The following is a 22,074-nucleotide window of genomic DNA, read 5'->3' as shown; positions in this document are numbered from 1 at the left end:
GACTTCTCTCTGTCTCTTAGTGCCTTCTTTCGATCCTTTGATGATGGGGTTTTTGCATAAAACGGTGGGTTAGTCCTGCCTCGCTCTAGGTGATCGAATCGTTCGATTGTTTGACGGTGGAGGTCGGCTAAGTCCGCTTGATCTTCCTTGAGTTGTTGACTAACGGCGCCCAGTTGACCTACCAACCAATTTAAAGTCCGTCCAAGTTGATCCGAGTCCATGCTCTGATACCAAACTGATGTAGGACAGAAAGGAGCTCCGGAAATTTTTAGAACAATTTCTGCTTTTGATTTCCCAAAAACCTGAGAAAATTCAATGGAGAAATTCTGGAGTCTAAACCTGAGAGAAACTTTAGGTTTCTATGATGAGAGGCAAGTGGAATTTAGAGGAATTCAAGCCTTGAGTCAAGCCCAGGATTGACGTGGTAGAGAGGGAAAAGCAGGGATTGAATTCTCAGCTTTTGAAAATATTTCCAAAGAATTACTTTGGCTGTTAGGAAAGATTTCCTAATGTAATTCCAGAGATTTGGAAATTAATTAGAGGCTTTGGTCGTGAGGAACAAACTGTTACGGGAATTGAAATAGGGGAGTTGATTGGGAAAAAAAAAAACAAGGAAATAAAGAGGAGGGAGACGGGTGGGAGAGGAACTCACGGGATTGAATGGAGTGAATGCTTTAGAACAAATTAATTCCAGCAAGGAGCCACGGGCTATTAATTCCTAATTCTCATCTCTAGCATTAGGAAATAAAACTTGAGCCTAGGTGTGAATGAAGATATGGAATTGTTTCCATTAGATAGGGTGGGTTTTAGGAAATAAATCCAAAAACAATCAGGTGGGAGCCGTGGCATTAAGGGGCATGGGAGGGATTTAATGAAAGAATTTAAGGCTTCAAGATTTGAATTTAGGAGTTATGAAAGTGAGGCAATAAATCAGATTTTGAATTTAAATTTCAAATTGATTTCAATTAAGCACTTTCCAAAAATAGATGAACCAAATTAGGAAAGAATTTGAAATTTGAATTTGATTAAGTTCAAATTCAAATTAATCCCTAAATTAACCCAACCAAATTAGGAAGGATTTCAATTGCGCTGAGGTGGTGGATGGTGGCCGGAGGCTAGAGGTTGGGCCGGCGGCATCCAAAGGGGTGTTTGACCGTGGGTATTGGATGGGGAAAAAGAGGGGTTTTCGGGTGAGGTGAATCCGGTGGCCAAACGAAGATGGGGAGGAGGAAGACGATGGAAAAACAATTAAGGAAGAGATAAAACAAAAACAAAGATTGAAACAAACGATAAAGAGAAAATAAAAACCGCGAGCCTCAAACTCTTCCGAAGACTGACGGGTGATCCGATTGCCCTTCTCCAAGGGACTTAATTACGAGCCCGGACTCATCCTGCGGCTGGTGACAACTTCGATTCCTCTCATAGGAATCTCACTCTCATTCTCTCCCAAGAACAAAGTGTGGAATACAAAATTTTTTCATATCAAATTCACCATCATATTACAATAGCTAAAGGCCATATATATAGGCTACAACATGAGAAAATAAAAAATTAAAAAATTGCCCCTTGGGCTACAACACTCAAATAAATTAACCTAGGGGTAAAACAAGAAATAACATAAAATAGAAACTAAAATGCAGAAAATAATTCCTAAATGACAACTTAAATTAGAGCCGTCGATTTACGACGCCTCCTGTGATAGATGCGCCAGATCTTCTGGCCGATGTCCGCATCAATAACTCGACAAGTTCAAGTGATTGTAGTTTACAAAATTCTCCTAATTGACCAGAGAATCAAAGTTCCAGTGGGAAGGAAGAGTCACGAACAACTACCGAATGCTTGTAGATTCTAAGTCTTCAATCACGAAGGAGAACTCCAAATCTTCCAACTTCAGTAAAATCAATATTGGGAAGCACATTTCTCGTAGCTCAATTCTGAAGCCTGAATCGGTGTAAAAGGTCGGATCCAACATGCCCAAATATGGCTGGATTGCTGGCAGCTCTATCTACTCAACACGTCATAAGAAAGGCCGTAGTAGAGGAACTTCCATTTTAGCAACATGAGGATGAAGAGCTATCAAATTCTAGCTCTTCTAATCTGATGAACTCAAGTGACTCAGATTAAAGTCTTCTCAAGTGGTTAAGGACAAGATACTACCTACATTTGATACTATCAACCAAGTTTAAAACCTACAAATCCTTTAACAAATTCGTAAAGTACAAAGTGAGAATCGATGGAACTTTTTTTCAACAAGTCCATCAAAGTACAAAATAAAGGACCAAAGAAAATATCCTAAATTTCACATAGAGCCTAAGGCTGAACTAAGTGAATTTCATCATCAATAAGTTCATTATGCACAAAGCTCTGGACCGATGACTTTCCATCATCGATCTACTGCAAACCTAAAGGGCTTAGGTCGACGACATCTACTCCTTCATCAAGCCCGTCAAAGCAAGAAGCAAATGGTAGAAAATATAAATATCACCTGACAAGTTAATAAGAATAAATCAGGTAATTCTCCATTAATGTCCGCCACACAAAACATAGGACAGAATAAATCAAAATCTGAGGACTCAAGCCAAAGCTACGGAATGAGCACCTTGGATGACATCTACAAATGTCCCTAAAGACTGGAGTCATTTTAAATATTTATTTGGGTCGACATCGCGTTGCATGCCGAGATTCCCAAATAAATATTTAAAATTTTGTCAAGATATCACCAGATGATAGAAGACTGTTGAGCATATACATAAAAGCCATAAACTAAGGTGACAATGGTGTTGAAAAAGAACAAGTGGCAATGCTATATATTACCATCAATCAACAAAGTGATACTCTAAGAACCTAAGTATGAGGTACTCTATCACTTTCATATGGGCCCCTACTTGACTAAAGCCAATATATTTACCACCCATAGATACACCTAAAAGAGTCCAGAAGAAAGAGGACTAGTGTGACATCTAAATAAGTTTTTGGAGATCCACTAAACGAAATCCTCTGTGTGACATCTAGAGATAATATATTGAGATCCATAAGGTCAATCAGCATGTAACAAACGTGGTTCCTCTAGGCAACAATCATATTTGTTGGGGGGCATTTGTTGACCATCAGACATAGAACCAAAACCAAGTCCAAAACCCGCTAAAATCCCATAACATACCTGTGCATTCGGCACCGTTCTAGGATTTGCTCGCCTCGATCGCTCCCTATCCGCGCTATTAAAATGAGAGCGAAGCTCTCATTCGCGGCACTTTTTCCACTCGTGATCCCCGTTGCTCTTCTCTTCGCACTCCACTGCCAAAGCCCCCTCTCATCTTTGATCCAAACCAACCCGATGCCCTTGCCCCAGCTCCCGTCCCTGCCTCCCGATTCCTTCCGATCCAAGGAAAGGGGAGGGATTTTTTTATATATTATAATTAATTATAATTATTAGTATTTATAATTAATTATAATTACTAAATTAATTATCAATTAATTATAATTAACTAACTAAATATAATTAATTAATAATTAGTGATCATTAATTATAATTATTTAATAAATTATTTATTAGTTATGATTATAATTAATTATTATTAATTATGATTAAGTATGTTAATTGTGATTAATTTTAATTAATTTATAATTAATTATAATTAATTTTAATTGAAATGAAAACGCCTCTCCCTTTCCCGATCTTTGAGCCCTTCACATCAATTTTGGAGTTTGCTAAGGTATAAATTTTCTAAAACTCGGATTCTTTCCCTTGAAGTTCTCAGCGCACCGGAAAACCACCTATACACGCCCTTATTGCGCGTGGTGGGATGGGTTCTCGGTGCGGCGCCTACGATGAGGCGGGTAATCTCCTAAAAGCCCCATTTCGGAGTTCGTGGCGCACCGAAAAATCATCTATACACGTCTTTATTGTGCGTGGTGGGATGGGAACCCGGTGCGATGCCTACGACGAGGCGAGGCTACTCATAAGTACCCTCGAGCGAGAGAAAAACAAACTCTCTTTTTAAATAGGTACTGAAGACCCCATACACGCATTTGTTTCGCATGGTGGGAAGGCCCAGTTTCTCGTTGTTTCCCCTAAAGTGGGGAGATGCCGGGAGGTTATCGAAATTTCGGGTGAACATGAGGCCGTACTTGAACTTGATTGAACAAATGGGGGCTTGGGCTCAAACTTGATTGGAGCATTAATTGAACCTCACTTAACTTAAATGAACCATGATTTGAATGATTTGAACATAAGCAATTATTTTCAAGTTAACTATAGGGGACTCGAATGAAGGGAAGATGCTCATCTTAAGCTTGAACTATACTTGAACTCAAACTTGACATTGGACTTGAACTCGAATCCGAATTTTGAATTACAACGAATGCAAGCTCAACTAGAATTCGAGTATAATCAAGATGAATAAATCATAAGAAATTTGAATTCAAGATGAACTTAGTTTGTGCTCAAATGAAAGGTAACAAAGGGCCCAAAATGAAATTAAGAAATATTGGACTTGGACTTAAATGAATGAGGGGGAGCAAACTTAAGCAAATATGCAAGGATTCATGCCAATATTTCAAATGAATATGATTTGCTCATGAATAAATGAGATACTTATGAAAAATCATTCTACATGCTACAAACCATGAAAAGAGATAAGGAACTTAGAATCATAATTTGTCTACAAACAATGTGCAAGGCACTATGAAGAAGGAATTCTTTATGGAAACATTGACATTCTTATGAATAGAGGTAGAAGACGTGTGACAAATACAATGACCTTCCAACCAATGTGTTTGCAATCAAAATATGAAGCTTTCAAATAAATGTGGAAGAACCTTCATGCCAATTAGAATGCAAATATCAATAAACAATAATCACCTATAAATGGGGAGGGATTACAAGCAATGTTCGAGGATGAATAAATTCTCTAGTTCTCATCCTTAAGCGTTGACCATGCAAGTAATGATTGAATGGAGAATGCAATTATATGTCTATAATCAGCAATTATGTCTATAATCAACAACAAGGAATCTCATTGAAGTGTCAAGGGATCAACATGTCAATCAACATACAAATATCAATTAAGAAAGTTACCACACAAGATAGAATATATGTTCAAAGGTAATAAAGGATCCATTGATTCATTAGCCAATACATGTGAAGGGATGCGAAGTCTTTTTGACAGTGGGGCAAATCGCATATGGAGGAGGATGATCAGCATGTGATGTTTGTATAATTTATGTAAAAGATATAATAATCCTCACAAACAATGTGGTCTTTTGCCAACCAGTTCTTTGTAATATATGATGAATATTGGGACACCCCTATAATTAATGTCAATACATTCGTGTTGGAGCGCATTAGTTCTCTGAAAATAAAGAAAGTTGACTTGTAGAAGAATACAGTAAATTTGCATACAGTCGAGAGCGTTCTTTATATGTATATACGGGAGCGCGTAACCAATACTAGAACATTCGCATAGTCCATAGCAATACGATGGCAAGTAGATACATTTAAACCCCATAAGCAGAAGGATTCAACATGGTTGGTTGCAAAGGATTGATACATCTAGATGCATTCAAGTGAATATCAACACACCACACATTATGCCTGCCAGAGTTAATAAGCAATGTTTGACAAATGTGTTGTTAAAGATCAATGCAAATCTTGACGATCTAAGCTCACAACTATCTATCAATCAAAGTGTACAAAGAGAATATACACATGATGTCTAGGGATGTTGCGCGGGTCAAATAATGAATCTAAGTTCGAACTCGATCCTTCTCAACACGGTCAGAACCATTAAATAAATATGCGGTCACGAGGTTGATCGGAATATTTATTTTATACATTCAATTTAGGCAAGATTCGTCGATAAAATCATACACCCACATGGGCCCCGACGAGCATATTATTGGTGCACGTGAAATCTAGGGATGTTGCGCGTGTTATTAAATTTGAATATGATCCTCCCAAGTAGGTAAAAATGAGTCATTATAAAACCCGCATGGGCCATAACGAGCGTGTTATTGGTATACATGTGTCACCCAAGGATGTTACGCGAGTCAAATGATGAATCTAGGTTCGAACCTGATCTTTCTTGACACTGTTTGAACCATTAAATAAATATGCGGTCATGAGGTCGACCGGGTATTTATTTTATACATTCATATTAGTCCTTTCAAGGCCCTTTTTAAGAAACATTCATCGATAAAATCAAATACCCGCATGGGCCCCGGCGAGTGTGTTGTGGAAACACATGTGACGTCTAGGGATGCTGCGCGGGCCAATAATTTTGAACACTATCCTTCTAAGCAGGTAAATAGGAGTCGACAAGGTTCAACAAATATTTACAAAATACCCCGAAACACCTGTATTGGCCCCGATGAGCGTGATGTATTCACACATGTGACTAGGGCTGCAAGCGAACCAAGCGTTCGACGAGCATTAACTAAACAAATAAATCTGAACAACATTTTAAATACTCGATCCTTAAATAAACAAGCTTGAACACTAATGTGTTCGATTCATTTATGTTCACGGACAACATCATTTGAAGTTCGTGAACAAGCTCGACATTAAGCTTGATAAAAGCTCGAATGGAGAGAAATGCAACAGGTAAGCTTCATTTAAGAATATATTCATATAGATTAATCATATTTTCATTTTAAATAGACAAATGCTTTTATTATAAATTTAATTTTTGAACAAAAGACATTTCGCAATTGTCCGTGTTTGCTAGATTGTTTGTTTAAGATGTTCATGAACAAATTTAATGTTTGTTTGTTCAATAGATTGTTTGTTAAATATGTTCACGAACATATCTTGTTAAGGCTTATTTGTTTAAAGCTCAATAAGCATTAAACGAATCGAACATGAACTGAACATGAACCAAACATAAACACCCTTAAATTAAACGAACCAAACATGAACACAAACAATAATGCTCGAATAAAAAATGAACCAAACTTGAACAAGCTAATGATAAACAAATTCAAACATAACACTCATATACTCGGCTCGGCTTGGTTCATTTGCAGCCCTACACGTGACATATAGGGATGCTGTGCGGGTCAATAAATTTGAATCCAATCCTTCTAAGCATGTAAATAGGAGTCGACAAGGTTCAACAAATAATCATAAAATGCATCCAAACACCCGCATAGGCCCTGACTAGTGTGACGCATTCATACACGTGACATCTAGGGATCCTACGCGGGTCCATACATAAATCCAAGTTTGAGCCCGATCCTCCTATGCAAGTAGGTAGGAGTTGACATAGCTCGAACCATTAAATAAATATACGATCGTTAGGTCGACAAGGATATTTATTTTATACATTCATATTAGGTCTTTAAGGCCTTCAATAAACAAAATTCATAAACAAAGGCATAAAGCCTACATATCGACAAAGTTGACAAGGTTCATCCATAAAATGCAAATATTTTCAAATGGAAATTACTCCGAACACCCCAATGATGGCCGTGTTGAATGCTTATCTCAACCGGAGGGGTTCAAAAATACTTTTAAATGATTTCTCAAATATCCACAAAAATCCAAACTCCACAAAATCATCCAAGTCCAAAAAATTTAAAATTTGAAATTAAATCATCTACCACTTAAAGCAAAATCCATCTACCCTCCGCAACAGTTTTTTGAGGTGGTCAAATTTGAATATAACTTCAGCTCACACAGAGCTAAATGTCTAGTCGAAAATATCATTAGGATCAAATCTCAAACAATCTCCTGCCAATAAGGACATGGTACATGTTCTCTGACCAGCGGTTTTGCCGTTAAATGACACCATAGGATAAACAGTTATATCTCGGGGCCCTTTGAACCGAGTGCTTTTGTCGCCAAATGACACCACGAAATACCGGTTATGGTCAGAGCCAATACGTTCCTTAGTGGCATTAAATCTTTGAGATATGAATCAATAGGATATGATTGATAGGACATAAAGCCCTTTGTTAGGTAAGATGGATTCAAATTTTGTCCCCTTAGACAAACATTCACCCCAGATCTATAAGGTCCCCTTGGATGAACCAACCCATGGCTGACGACAAGGATCCTTCTATCAAGTTGGGTCGACTACCTCCTATGACTAAGTAGACCAGGGACTATGATGGTCCTGGATGACGGAACCATGGGATCTTGATCGGGTCCATCATCCATTCCCCCACCATCCGCTTTAAGTGCTAGATGGTGAAATTTCTACTTTTAAATGTCAATCTTTTCAAATATCCAAATCCCATTGCTGCTACTATATGCCAGATAACATGCACTTTATACGTATATGATCGACGACTAGCCTCAATCGAAAGTTCTCTTTCGTTATCAGGAGGGGTAATTAACTATAGGGGCTTGCGCCTATAGGAAACCAGAACTCAGATCATAAAGTCCTCACAAAATGAGGGCGGAATCTCTGTGTAGTGTCTTATCTACAAACCCATCTGCCTTCCAAAATTTACCCCAGAACTTAATCTGTTAAAACTTCCCTCGAAGAAAGGAAAAGTAACAGCGGGCGGAGGCCAGGGCCGAATTTTCGGAGCCACAAGAAGAAAGAAAGAGAAAGAGAAAGAAATATGATCAATTGTACTTTCAAAGTTTTGAACAATTTTAAGAACAGTTTCAAGTGATTTTTGTGATGAAGTTCTGTTATTCCTTTCTGTTGTACTTTTTTCCAGGTAGTTTTTTGTGGTTCATTTTGTACAAGTTTCTTCTTAGGTAATGAAGATAGATTTATCTTTAAAATTAAATCTAATGCAGTGCAAGAGTAACCTTGTATTTTGATATGGTCTGGGAACCGTTTTACTCTTTTTTGCCTGTCAAGGAGTTATTTCGAGTGGGTGTGGTACACATAAAAACTTGAAACGTCTATATTATATAAGCACAAAGCAAACATTCCGGTAATTCACATCTTGAATCTATTGAAGGTTATACTGCTAATTAGGTAGTTTGTGGAATGTTAAATCCGGGCTTAAAATATTTATTTCCGATGAATTATGTTCCTGCTTTTGCCCTGTTGATAAAATTTGGATTCTCTTCATTCACTTCTTAAATTTCATTATTTGATATGAATGAACTTATTTATATGTTGTCTAGCAATATAATATACCTTCTCTGTACTTACCTATGGGCTTCAATAACAGTCCCATTATGTTATGTTGTTTCAGGCTGTACCAATTCCATTGTCTAAAGCATCTAATATACAGCGGATATTTAATTTTGCTGCGAAGAAATTAGGATTTGAATTTTCTTTGGTGGCTCCAAGTAAGTCTTATAAGAAACAGGTTGGCTTATTTTGCATCTGCTTATTTCTTAAAGAAAAGTATTGCTGGCATAACTCAGGGATTTGTTTTCCCAAAGAATCTTTTATAGCGTTTGCACTTTGAACTTAAAAAGCTTAGACTTAACTGCAATGTCTTTTAAGTCCACAGAGTCGAAGAATGATATGTAATAGTATAAGCTTGAGCATTTGGTTATCTTGTTCATGCTTGTTCGGAGTCCACTAATATGCTCATCTATTTGACAGAAATCCCTCATGATTCCATATGTGATGTATATCTCATGGAATATTGAATCGTGAAGGTAACAATACGCCTGCTCTACTGAGTGGCCTTTCTACATGATTATAGGAATGTGGTTTAGCAGGTCTACTCAGTTGCTCTTTATGTTGGAGGCCTTAATTACTGCTTATGAGGAATGGACCATGACACAGGAAACAAACACAGATTAGCCCACTTAGGATACATGAATATTTAGGCACACAAACAGACATATATGTAGTATTTAAGGGGTGTTGGATGGCGATCCTAACTTTGTAGTATTTAAGAGGTGTCATCCAATGTAATTTTAAGTGGACAATATAGTGGAAATTTAGTGCTTCTGGGTGTTGGACGATTGGTTTCCGAATCACTAAAAATCTGTATTATGCTTTTCATTTGATTTCTCTTTTGTATATTTACTACCAAATTCTTTAAAAAATCCTAAACTAAGAGCATCTTTCTCCAATTTGACAACTGCAACATTTTGCAGTGCACATATAGGACATTGGGTCGTGAAGCTTGATCTCCAGCTATCTGTCCTATATTCAAATAATACGGCATTTCTCCAGAAACCTCAGTGATTCTGAAGAGATGATAGAATGTGACATTTTTTTCTTCAACTACTCATTTTTCGACCCTACAAAATCATTCAATTTGCATGTTTACTATTGCAGTTAGGGCCTTCCTCTAGTAATACATCGGCGGGCTTTCTTCTTACGCCAAGTTCCTTTATCCCAACTATCACTATCAGGGTCTCTAGAGTTTTCAATTGGAGGACTTAATTGTACTTGATTGATAAAACCTCTAGGTCCAATGTATAATGGGTGCGTTTCTTCTCAACATGGTTGTTAACTGCAAGAGTTTTCCCACAATAGTTCATATATGCTTGCATCTGTTGTAATCCTCCTGTATTCACTGCAATCTTCAGTCCCTGCTCGCAAATATCACATTGCATGTGTATCTATGTTCACAAGGAACTCAACATCCTTGCAGCATATCTACTATCACCGCTGCTTGTGACATTTGCAAGGAATATTATCATTTGCGAGCAAGCATTGTGCGTTAGCATGCTAATATAGACTACCCAGTTGAGCTGCATTCATCATTGATTTCTCCCTGTATATAGACTGGCGAGTTGTTGCATTTGCTTGCATGTCTTCTAATATTCCTGGGAATTGTCGCATGCATCTGCCAGATAGATGTCATCTGTTGTAGGGAGATTGTTACATTTGTTACTTGTCGACTTCCTTTGCTTGCAAGGGATCCACCATACTTGCACATCTATCATATCTACTTGTAGGTGTCATGTAAAGAGTATGAACTTTTCATTCCTAACAAGAACATTGCAGCAGCTTTTAGTATCTAGGTTATGTGATTTGAATGTTTGTAAATTTTGATCCATTTACAGGTGGTGACCACAGTGAAGCTAGAATTTCTCTGAGGTCTAATTTTGATGGGAAATCAAACTTGTTTTACGTGGAACTCCCAGATGGTAATATACTGTCATATTCTGTTGCTGATAAAGAGAAGCTCCCTGTTCAATTTGGACGTGAGGTACGTCACATGCGATTATTTTCATTTGGCTCATAGCTATTACCAATGCCAACATCTTAGAAAATTTCTTCCACGTCATTAATTTATTGGTTCTTCAAAATATTTCGTGGAATTCAAGCATAATATTTACTATTGCTTTATGAATTTCTAAATTGCTTGCCTTTTACACTATTATAATGGCCTAGAGTAACGCCTATCATGAGCTTCCACTTTAACCGCTTGAGCAGACTGAACTATCAGAGTCTTACTAGATTTGAATATTTTGTCCAAAACATGTCTTATCTTTGGATTGTTATTGCTTAGGAATAGATGAAAATTCTTTGTTCAAATCATTTCTTCTCTCTTCTCTTCCTCTAAACGAACATTCTTCTGGAATTCATAGTTTTCCTTCAGCTTTGAAGCCACGCCAATTTGTTACTTCTGACTTAGCATTTTGTTGAAAAATTGGGCAGGATGAGTCTCAACAATTTGTTTTAGGATAAGTATAATATATGGGTAATCAAAATTTATTTTTAATACTTCTCAAAATAAATCCGACACGTTGAGATCATCTTAATCAAATTTTGATCAGGATATCCTGACCAAAATTTTCTGATCAAGCATTTATCATAGAATTTAATGCATTCCTTTGGCTTTTATACCATCTCAAATTTTTTACATTATATTTGGGAAAAAAATAATGAGGTTGAAAAATAGTTAGATTTATTTTGAGATGAGTGCAACTTATTGATAATAAAAAAATTATATTGCACTTATCTTAAATTTAATAATATTGAGATTTATCTTAATTAAAATTTGATTATTTATCCAAGTCATTTTTTTCATTTTTTTCATTTATGGGCTGTGTAGATTTTCCATATTTTCCATGATAGAGTGGTTTCTCTTACCACCATAAATTGTAATTCCTAACCCAAAGGTGTAAAATTTTGGCTGCTGTATAATATTTAAGAAATGTAGTGATCTTAGTTTGGTCTGTTAGAAAAAGTTATGGTGAAAAGTTGTTAAAATTTTGTTGATTTATAACTCTAGCTTGTTTTTTTTTTTTATAATAATTATTGTAACATTTTGTATGTGATGTATATTTAGTGATGATTGAACTGCCCACAAAATCGAAAAGACTAATGTAATAAGAATAATCCTAACTATCATATTGTCAAGATGAATTTAGTAACTGTATGATTTTAGCCTGCAATTTATTAGCCATTGCAAGCCTTTTTAGTTGTTAGGCTAATTGTTGTTGGAGTTCGAATTTGATATGCCAATTAAGTTCGAATTTGATATGCCAATTAAGTTCGAATTTGATATGCCAATTAAGTTCGAATTTGATATGCCAATTAAGTTCGAAATTGATGCTGAATTGTATAGAAAGATTTTCATTTTGAAGCTGAATTTTTTTTTTCGCGCACAATATTGAAATCTTTCTTATTTATAAAGTTAATTCTCATATATATATAAAATATTAACTATTGAGTTTATGTATTTTTATGTGATTAAATTATTTCGAATTTCATATAAGTAAAAGATGAGTTATTTAATATTTGGATGAAAACTTGTATAATAGAGGTAGGATAGCATTTTCTGACTAATAAAAATTTGGATGCAGGGATGGCATGAAAAATACATATTAGAAAAGAAAGAGAAGAAAGAAGGAAAAGGGCAATCATTAAAGTTGTTTTGTAGAACATAAAAATTTTGGATCAGTTTTAATCAAGTTTAGGGTGTGATCAAGTCTCTTGGAACTCATTATTTGGATGGAATATCATTAAATTATCTTTTATAATTGTTAAAGTTTTATTAAGCTTTTTCATTAAAATTGAATTAAATTTTATGTTGGAGGGGCCTATGCGTTGATTAAAAGTAAAATTACAAGGTCCTTAAAGGGACCTCGAGCTCTCTACTGCCCCAAGGAGCTACAAGAAGAAAGCAAAAAAAAATCTATGAGCTCAAGATCCATACTACTCAAAATTACAAAAAAAAAAAAAAAAAAAAAAAAACCTTAAGAACCTTCTACGGTGCACAAGCAAGTGCACCCAAAAAAAGGAGAGCAGCAGATAATGACGATCAGCACGAGCTGCCTGTCCAAAAAAATTAGAAGCACACAGACCTGCACAAAAAAAGATCCTCCAAAAAACTAATAGGACAAAAAAGAGGTAACAGAACCACCAGTGTATCACATAACAGCCAAACAACTTCCAGTAAATAAAACCACCAAATTCCTCCCAAAATAAGTATAGGCCTTAGGACAATACACCCAATGGAAATGCACAATGCCACCACAAAAGGAAATAGAGTAACCCATCAGAATAGAAACGTCCCAAAATACATTATTCGGGAAATGGCAGATCCCGAACCAACCAACAACATCAAAACAAAGCCAAAAACCTAGCACAAAAGTAAAAAAGGTGGTGTAGGTCCAAATAACAATCCACAAGTCAGAGGAGAAGTAGTTCAGGCACGAAGGGGTCGGGCATATAGAACTCAGGTTATAATCAATAACACAAATAGCACAAGGAAAAACCTTATGCTGCTTCAGCCCACCAAAGAGCCCCAGCCAGCACCACCTCCCCTCAAAACACATGATAGAGCCAAACTGCACTCTGCCAAGGAACAGCCACTCAAAAACCTACTCCAACTGCAACCCAACAAAATAAACAACACTACCAACAGATGGCCAAACCAGAAACCACGAAAAGACCAGCCAACATCAAGACCGAAGTGAAACAACAGCTTAATCTAGAAAACCAACAAGCCTAAAGCCCCACAACCAGAATACCTCAGCAAAACCCCATCAACCCAATGGCCAAACAACAACCCCATCCAGAAAACCAACATCCCAAAGGCCCCACAACCAGCATAATCTAGCACAACCAGATTCTGAGGAAGGAGAGGAACAAAAAGGAAATCCTTCAATAAAAGGTTACAATCATTGCTTAGCCCAGAACACCCAACATGGCCCCAACAAAAGCACTCCCAAACATAAAAAAACAGGGACATAGAACATGTCAAAAAGGATCACCAGAATAGCCTCTTAATAAGCGTAAAACCCAGCAAACCAAACACCACCAACATAAAAGGGCCAAAAACCCAAAATAGAAAACACAAAAGGGGGAGACTTAACTAGTAACATATGGTAAGCAAATTTTGTCTAATCTCAAATAGGCCTTTTAAAAGAGCGGGAACATTGGTTTCCACAAAATCCATGAAACAATCAATCCTTGACCCAAAATTAGCCAACCAAGCTGCACAAGCATTGCCTTCCTTAAGCACATGAGAACAAAAAAAAAAAAAGGGATAAAAACCAACGGCTGTTTATGTCTCTAACAATATAAAAAGCCTCCGAGTTGCAAATAGAGTCAATCTCAATACCAATATTAGCAATATCGAGGGACATACAACACCTTAAACCATAAAGAACAGCAGTAAGAAATGCCATAATAGGATTACCATTAAGCAACGATCCCGCAAAGGCAAGAATAACATTACCTTGGCAATCTCTTATGATGCCACCACAACCCATGTTATTAACCTCAATGGAAATACAAATGTTCAATTGAAACAACCAACAGCCGGTTTCACCCAAGCAACAAAACGAGGAAGAGAAGGTTGAAAAGAAGCCTCCAACCTGATACCCAAATCCTTAGCAACATCATAACAATCATTGAAACTTTTGATAGAGAGTAAATTAACAGAAAACTAACAGAGCAGTTTATCAGTCACATTCTTAATAGCTCTCTGTGAATCCATTTTGATACCATTAAAAAGCCAATTGTTTCTTTGCATCTAAAGAAACCACAAAGTTGAGGAAGAGGTATCATTTCTAATATGCCATTTGGAATTGATAAACTAAGCATTATGAAGAGCATAAATGGATAAGTTTGCATTGAAAATATTTAATTTGAAAATATCATCAAAGTAACACCAAGTTTTAATGGCAAGAGGACCCGAAATAAAAACATGATGCATACTTTCCAAATAGAAATAACATTGACATTTAGAAAGAAGAATAAAACCCCTCTTGATTAAATTATCATCCATAGGAATGAATCTATGAATAATATGCCAGATAAAAGTAGCAACAGTAGAGGGGATACTTTTATTCCAAATCATCATAAAAATGGTATTAACCTCATTCTTAGGTTTGAAATCATGCCAATATCTTTTAATCTAAAATTTTCATCACTAGTCAACTTACATAATAACATATCATTTACATCCAGATTTAGGGGAAGATTAAGAATTTTTTGAATGATAGAATCTGGGATAACATTGGCAAGCTTATCATAATCCCAACAATTATCATTAATAAAGTAATTTACCTTAACCGCAATAGTAGAGTTGGAGTAAATAAGGGAGTCAATAGAGCAAGAGTTTAACCATTGATCCTGCCTGAAAAAAATGTTACCTTCCATAAGACCCCAAGAGAGATGAGGCTCCGCATCCCACTTAACTTTGCACATCCTTTGCCAAACTTTAGAATCACCAAGATTGAAAGAACAAGTAGTAGGATATTTTCCAACACAATATTTGGAAGATATAAATTTAGCCCAAAGAGAAAGCTTGACACAAAAATTAAACCATAATTTAAAGGAAAAAGCGTGGGCAAAGTCAGCCATGCTTTTGCAACCAAGGCCACCTTCTTTTAACACCCCACAACATTTATCCCAAGAGGACCAAACCATTTTGTTGTTACTACTAGTACCTTTCCAAAAAAATTGTTAATGATTTTATCAATTATATTACAAACCATTTTAGTAGGAAGCAAAGTCTAGAAAGAATAGACAGGGAGAGAACAAAGAACACTTCTAATAAGAGTAAGCCTAGCACCAAAGCTCAAGAAATTAGAATCCCAAGACTGAAGTTTATTTTGGACAGAGGTAATTAAGTTATCAAACAAAAAGGATTTCTTATGACCTTTAAAAAGAGGAATACCAAGATACTTTATAGGAAGCTGGCCATGCATATACCCAGTAAGGTCTTTCAAGTCTGGAATACGATCCATATTCATATTATTAGAAACGAGGAAACAACATTTCTAATTGTTTAAAGAAAAGCCACTCATAGTTTGAAAATAGGGAAATAAATCCATAAGCTTATTCATCTTATTAAAAGAGGAACTCATAAAAATGATAAAATCATCAACAAAATATAAGTGGGATATAGGAAAGCCTCCCCTAGTCCTGAAATAAAAATTAGGGTGATTTTCAAACAGGTGAGCAAGACTTCTAGAAAGATAATCAATAGAAATAATAAAAAGAGCAGGTGACATAGGGTCACCCTGCCTTAAACCATGAGAGGAATTAAAGAAACCAGAACTTTTACCATTAATAATAATAGAGAAGCATGATCCTTCAATACAATTTCTAATAAAGTTAATAAATGACAAGTTAAAACCAAAAAGCTACAAAATATTATAAATGAATTGCCAACTAATGTTATCATATGCTTTAGAAATATCAAGCTTGAGGATAGAGTTACCACCCCTCACCTTAACATCTAAATCATGACAAAATTCCTGGGCTAGCAAAATATTATCAGAACTAGCACGACCTTTAATGAAACCCATTTGATAAGGAGAGATAATTTTTGGAAGAACAATAGTTAAACGATTCATAAAAATTTTGGAAAGAAGTTTACTGAAAAAAATGCAAAGACTAATTGGTCTAAAATCATTCCAAGTATTAACATCATCACTCTTAGGAATAAAAATAATATAAGTAGAAGAGAAAAATTTAGGCATAGTATGAGCATAGTATGACCATCAAAAAAATCCAGAACAACAGCATAAAGATCATCTTTAATGATAGCCCATGACTTTTAAAAGAATTTGGTAGTAAACCCATTAGGACCAGTAACAGAGTTAACATTCATATAAAAAATAGTATCTTTTAATTCATCTAAAGAAGGAATTTTAGAAAGTAAATTATTATCTTTCGCAAAAATGAGATTGGGGATAATAGCCGGGTTGTCAATAGTACTGGGGAAAAAAAATGTCTTGTTAGGTCTATCCTTAAAATGTTGAACAGCCAGCAAGGCAATTTCTTCAGCGTTCTTAGAAGCAGAACCATCATCATCCTTGATTTTATAAATGGAATTGGAGGCACGTTTCCTTTTAACCAAAGCATGAAAATACTTGGTATTGTTATCACCTTCCTGCAAATGCTTAGCATCCGCTTTTTGTTTCCAAAACGTTTCCTCTTGAACATGAAGTTTAAAGAGGCTAATCTTGGCCTCTCTATGAAGAGCAAAATTGGCATCAGAAGGAGAACTATGACAGTTAAGCTCAACATTATTAACATCTTCGGCATTTAAAATATTAGTAAAAAGATTTTTGAAAACATTGCAGTTCCACCAATTTAAAGGTTGCTTAAGTCTTTTCAACTTGAACCAAAGTCTATTTATGCCCAAAATAGAGTTATCAGGATGCAAAGGAGCACTCCAATTGTCCTGAAAAACATTGAAAAAAGAGTCATGCTAAAGCCACATATTTTGAAATCTAAATTGAGGAAAAGAGTTCACCTGTCTAGTATTAAGGCTAAGAAGTAAAGGCGAATGATAAGAAAGAGCATGACGACTAAGATGCTTAACAGAAATATTACTAAAAGAGTTAAGCCAATTATCATTAAATAAAATACGATCCAACCTTTGCCATAATTAACCCCAATTCCAAGTAAACTTATTACTAATAAAACCAATGTGAATGAGATTACAATCCATAATCTTATTATTAAAATCCTCCATATAGTGCGAAATAGGAGAAGACCCCCCAATGCGCCGCTTGGAATGGTTAGAAATGGAATTTTAAATTACCACCCACCAACCAAGGAGATTTACAAATGCTATGAAAAGCAGACAACTGCTCCCAAAGAAGTTTTCTATTCCCACGAGAAGAAGCCGCATAAATAAAGGAAGCACAACAATGAATATTTAAAAATTAAATTTTATAATGCAACACTTGAGTAAAATTACCAAGGATATCAATCTTAACCGGTTCTCTCCAAAAAACCCAAATTTTATTAGCACAATTAGCAAAAACATGCTTAAAACTAAGAAATCAAGCAGTATTAAGTAAACTAGAAAAATTAATAAGCGGCTCAAGTAAGATAAGAATAGAAATATTATGAATGTGACAAAGATTCTTCACCCGCAAGTGAGAAGAAGAACACCCAATACCCCTAACATTCCAAATAATCGATTTAAACATAAAAAAATAGTGCTAACGACTAGTATGTGAATGGGTATTTCTACCCAATTGTAAAACTAGATTCTTGCTCGTCCTACCACGCTTACTTTGAGTTTTAATGAAACTAATATCATTGTCATCTTTAGAAAAACATTTAGCAGCAAATTCTAATTCATCAATATCTATAAGGGTATCATAATTAGGATGAGAAGTAGAAGGAGAGTTACATTTATTACTCAATACCTTTGCCTTACCCTTTGGGGAAACTTCACCTTCCTCCAAAACTTCTTTAGCCTCACAAGCAGTATTGTTGAGACCCAGTTCAACATTTTCTTTTTCAACAAATGCCTGTTCATTCAACCGCAAATAGTGATCTGAACTATTTCTTTCAATACAAAGAACTTCTCCATGTTTGTGAATAATACATAGAGAAGTATCAACATTATATGCTTTATTAGTATTCAATAAATAATCCATAGCTGACAAAAAAGGGTTAGTAATATTTAGTGGAAGATCATCAGAAGTTTCTTTGTTAACCGTCTTATCTCAATCATTAAAATTACAAACCAATGTCTGAATTCACAATCAAAGTTAAATTAAGAAATTAAAAACTATCAAAGCTGTTAAATTCAAAATATTAAGGCAATAGCTAGAAGAAAATTGAAGCGAGTTTGAAAGCCTACGAGCTATCATTATCAAGTTAAATATTGTTTGAAAATTGATATGTCTTCAGAAATATCAAATCATTTGAATAACTAGATATTAATGGAATGCATTTTTTTTTAATATAATTTTGGTCAAGTTTATGAAATGTCCCTCTAAGCTCATTTTTTTACATGAGTGATGTGAAAGAGTTGAGAGACCTTAATAACTAAATTGCATTTCCCAAAGATCGCCACTAATGACTATTGTTAGCAATTGCAAACACCGTTGCCTCACTGCTAACATACAACCTAGTAATTTGACTTCAGATATCGACCATGCCTGCTAGAACTCTATTGCATTATCTTTGATTGACTAACATTGTATATTCATATTCATCAACTAACGTTGCATATTCATCAACTAACGTTGCATATTCATATTCTTCCTTAATCATTTATAATATGTACAATGAGAATCAAGCAATCATTCTTAATTGTAATCCCATCTTCTTTATGGAGAAGAGCGAACACTTATACATTTAATTATATAGAAGAGTATTGCAATTAGGCTAGCCCCCATAATTTTTTCCCTTTTTGAGTTTTTCATATAAAAATTTCTAGTCTTTTGTGATGCCCCAAGATATCAAATTAGAAGAATTGCCTATTTCATTTCTTAATTATCTACCAAAGTCTATGTGAACTTATTAATATAAATAAGTCCAATGGAAACAACTATAAATTATATGCATCAAAATATTTCTATATTCATTCATTAAAAACATAATTTATAATATATAGGAGATCAATCAATATATCAGTATATTCCTCTGGGCTCTCAACTACAAAATAGTAAATTAAAAGTATAGAAAATAAAATAAAATCTAAATCCTGATCTCCCTCTCTCTATTGGATCCTGACCCCTTCTTGAAAATATATGAAAATCACGGACCGAGTTAACAACTCAGTATGTTACCACAACTTGCAACTGCAATTAATGTAAGATAATAGAAGCAATTTTAATGTAATCATTTGATAAATATCAGTCTAAACATGTAGTTGTAAGAACATGTGGAAATTAGTATGAACAATGACATTTCATAGGAGTAATGGAAATAAGCATGCAAATCAATATAAGCAATGGTCAGTGATTATATGAAGGATCAGTATATCTACCATTCTATACCCATGTTAAATTAGAACATAGTATTTATTTTCTAAATTTATGCATGTGAATCAATTATACTTCACTTCATTCTATAAACCTTTTTGATGGGTATGAGTATATCTATTCTATGCATATCATACAATATGAAGGCATGTATGTTATGTTCTCTATCAAATGCAATACATTATATATATAATGTATTCCATATTTATCATATGCTATTGTATAAATATTATCAATCTTTTGTTCGTATTAATCATTTCCTATATCATGTATATCATATCATATCATGTTACATATGCAATTTATTTTGTATGTTGATGTCATACGTATATGTAAGAAAGATAGGACATTTAGTGTCACAACCCAAGAGAATGGGCCCTATCGTGTTGAACTATTGCAGGAAAATTCCAAGATCTAGTTTTAAAAATATTTTAGATTCTCTTCCAATATTTATTTTAAATAAAAAACATATTATAGAGTTACTAAAACATTTGGAGTAATTAAAATAAACTCTTTTATAATTTTTTTTCATTTCATAAAAAAATATATACATAATTTATACAACATTAATGCATGATTACAAACAAAGAGCAGAGTAAAATATAATCAAAATTAGTAAGGACTGTAAATCAAAATAGAAAAATATTTATATAGACTCAAATCAGATCCTAAATTACTAATCAATAGGTTTATTCCCTTTCCTAGATCCTAAGAACAAAAAGCAAAATCATACTGAGCTACAATAACTCAGTACACCGCAAACACCAGTTTAATTTTCCATATTATTATTTTATTAATCATTTTTAGAATATTTAAATGTTGTTAAATAAATCACTATGTTGAGTAAAATAATAAGAACATATTAGTTATTTAAAGATTCTAGTAATAATACTAAGTAATTAATTAAATTGAAATTCATGTTACAAAATAGTTCATATCACATATTTCTTCACTCCTAGATATAATCTCAGAGGATTTTAGCCCCTTATAACCCTCAATAGAATTTTCACCTCTTTTAGATGGAATCTTAAAGAATTTTGACCCCTTATGACTCCCAAAATATAGAATTTTAGACTCAGATTCCTGGACACAAATAGAATATAACATAATACTAACCCCTGCTCTCTCCCAGCAGACTTTTTTTTTTCATATCAAAACTCTTCAATAACATAATTCAATCAGATAAAAATATATTTCATCACATTGTAGCAACTAAAGCATAATTAAACAAATTTCATAATTGCATAGTTTTTTATATGGTAGGCAACATGAAATCTTATCAAATAAAAATACACTATTTCAAAATATAACTAAAGTATCATAATTTGGATAAAATATTAATTTAAGACTTCAATCATACCACAATACTATTTTTTATAGTTCAAATTATTTTCTATTTTAAAAAAAACTGCCTAATTCCCAAAATCATCATTATAATATTTTTATAAAATATTCAAATCCTTCAAAAATCTCAATCTCTATAACCTATAAAAAGTTACATGGTAAAAGTTTTTCCAATGCAAAGTTATCCTTATTTTTCAACAACAAAAAATGTAAATGCAATATAAAAATTTAGAATTTTTTATATTTTTAAAAATTGAGATTGGCATAATGTGACCTACCTCAATTTAGATAACTTTCACAATTATGCCGATAACGTAAAATGACCTAAAGTAGATAATAAATTATTTGTTTTCTCTCAAATCCCTTGCTTCTCTCTTCTTTGGTAGCCAAGTTGCTCAAATTGAATGGAATAGTGGATTTAAAAAAATATAAAAATACATATAATGGCCTAGCACTACTGCACCACCATCTATCACTATGGTGTTTGAAATTGCTCTCATACCAATTGAAATTGCTATGATACCAATTGAAATTACTAGATGTGCCAAGAGGGGGGTGAATTGGATGATTAAAAACTTCTTTTAATGAAAAGAAGTATCTTTTTATGACTTTATGGGGAAGCGAATTTCATTCACAATAAAAAGATAGATAAT

The 22,074-nt window shown here is 34.3% G+C and overlaps 1 protein-coding gene across 2 annotated transcripts in view; it reads left to right on the top strand.

The window, feature by feature from the left end:
- Positions 1-22,074, top strand: part of LOC110107706 (zinc finger CCCH domain-containing protein 59) — a 79,424-nt gene that overhangs the window by 42,569 nt on the left and 14,781 nt on the right. The window contains exons 8-9 of one of the 2 annotated variants that reach the window (XM_020838046.2): positions 9,160-9,256; positions 10,940-11,085. The exons of the other annotated variant lie outside the window; for it this stretch is intronic. Coding sequence (XP_020693705.2) covers positions 9,160-9,256; positions 10,940-11,085 — 243 coding nt within the window. The remainder of the gene's footprint in view (positions 1-9,159; positions 9,257-10,939; positions 11,086-22,074) is intronic. 2 annotated transcript variants of the gene reach the window in all.

Source organism: Dendrobium catenatum, unplaced genomic scaffold (genome assembly GCF_001605985.2).
Source record: "Dendrobium catenatum unplaced genomic scaffold, ASM160598v2 fragScaff_scaffold_1284, whole genome shotgun sequence".
Lineage (NCBI taxonomy): Eukaryota > Viridiplantae > Streptophyta > Magnoliopsida > Asparagales > Orchidaceae > Dendrobium > Dendrobium catenatum.
This window is presented reverse-complemented; position numbering and strand designations above follow the sequence as displayed.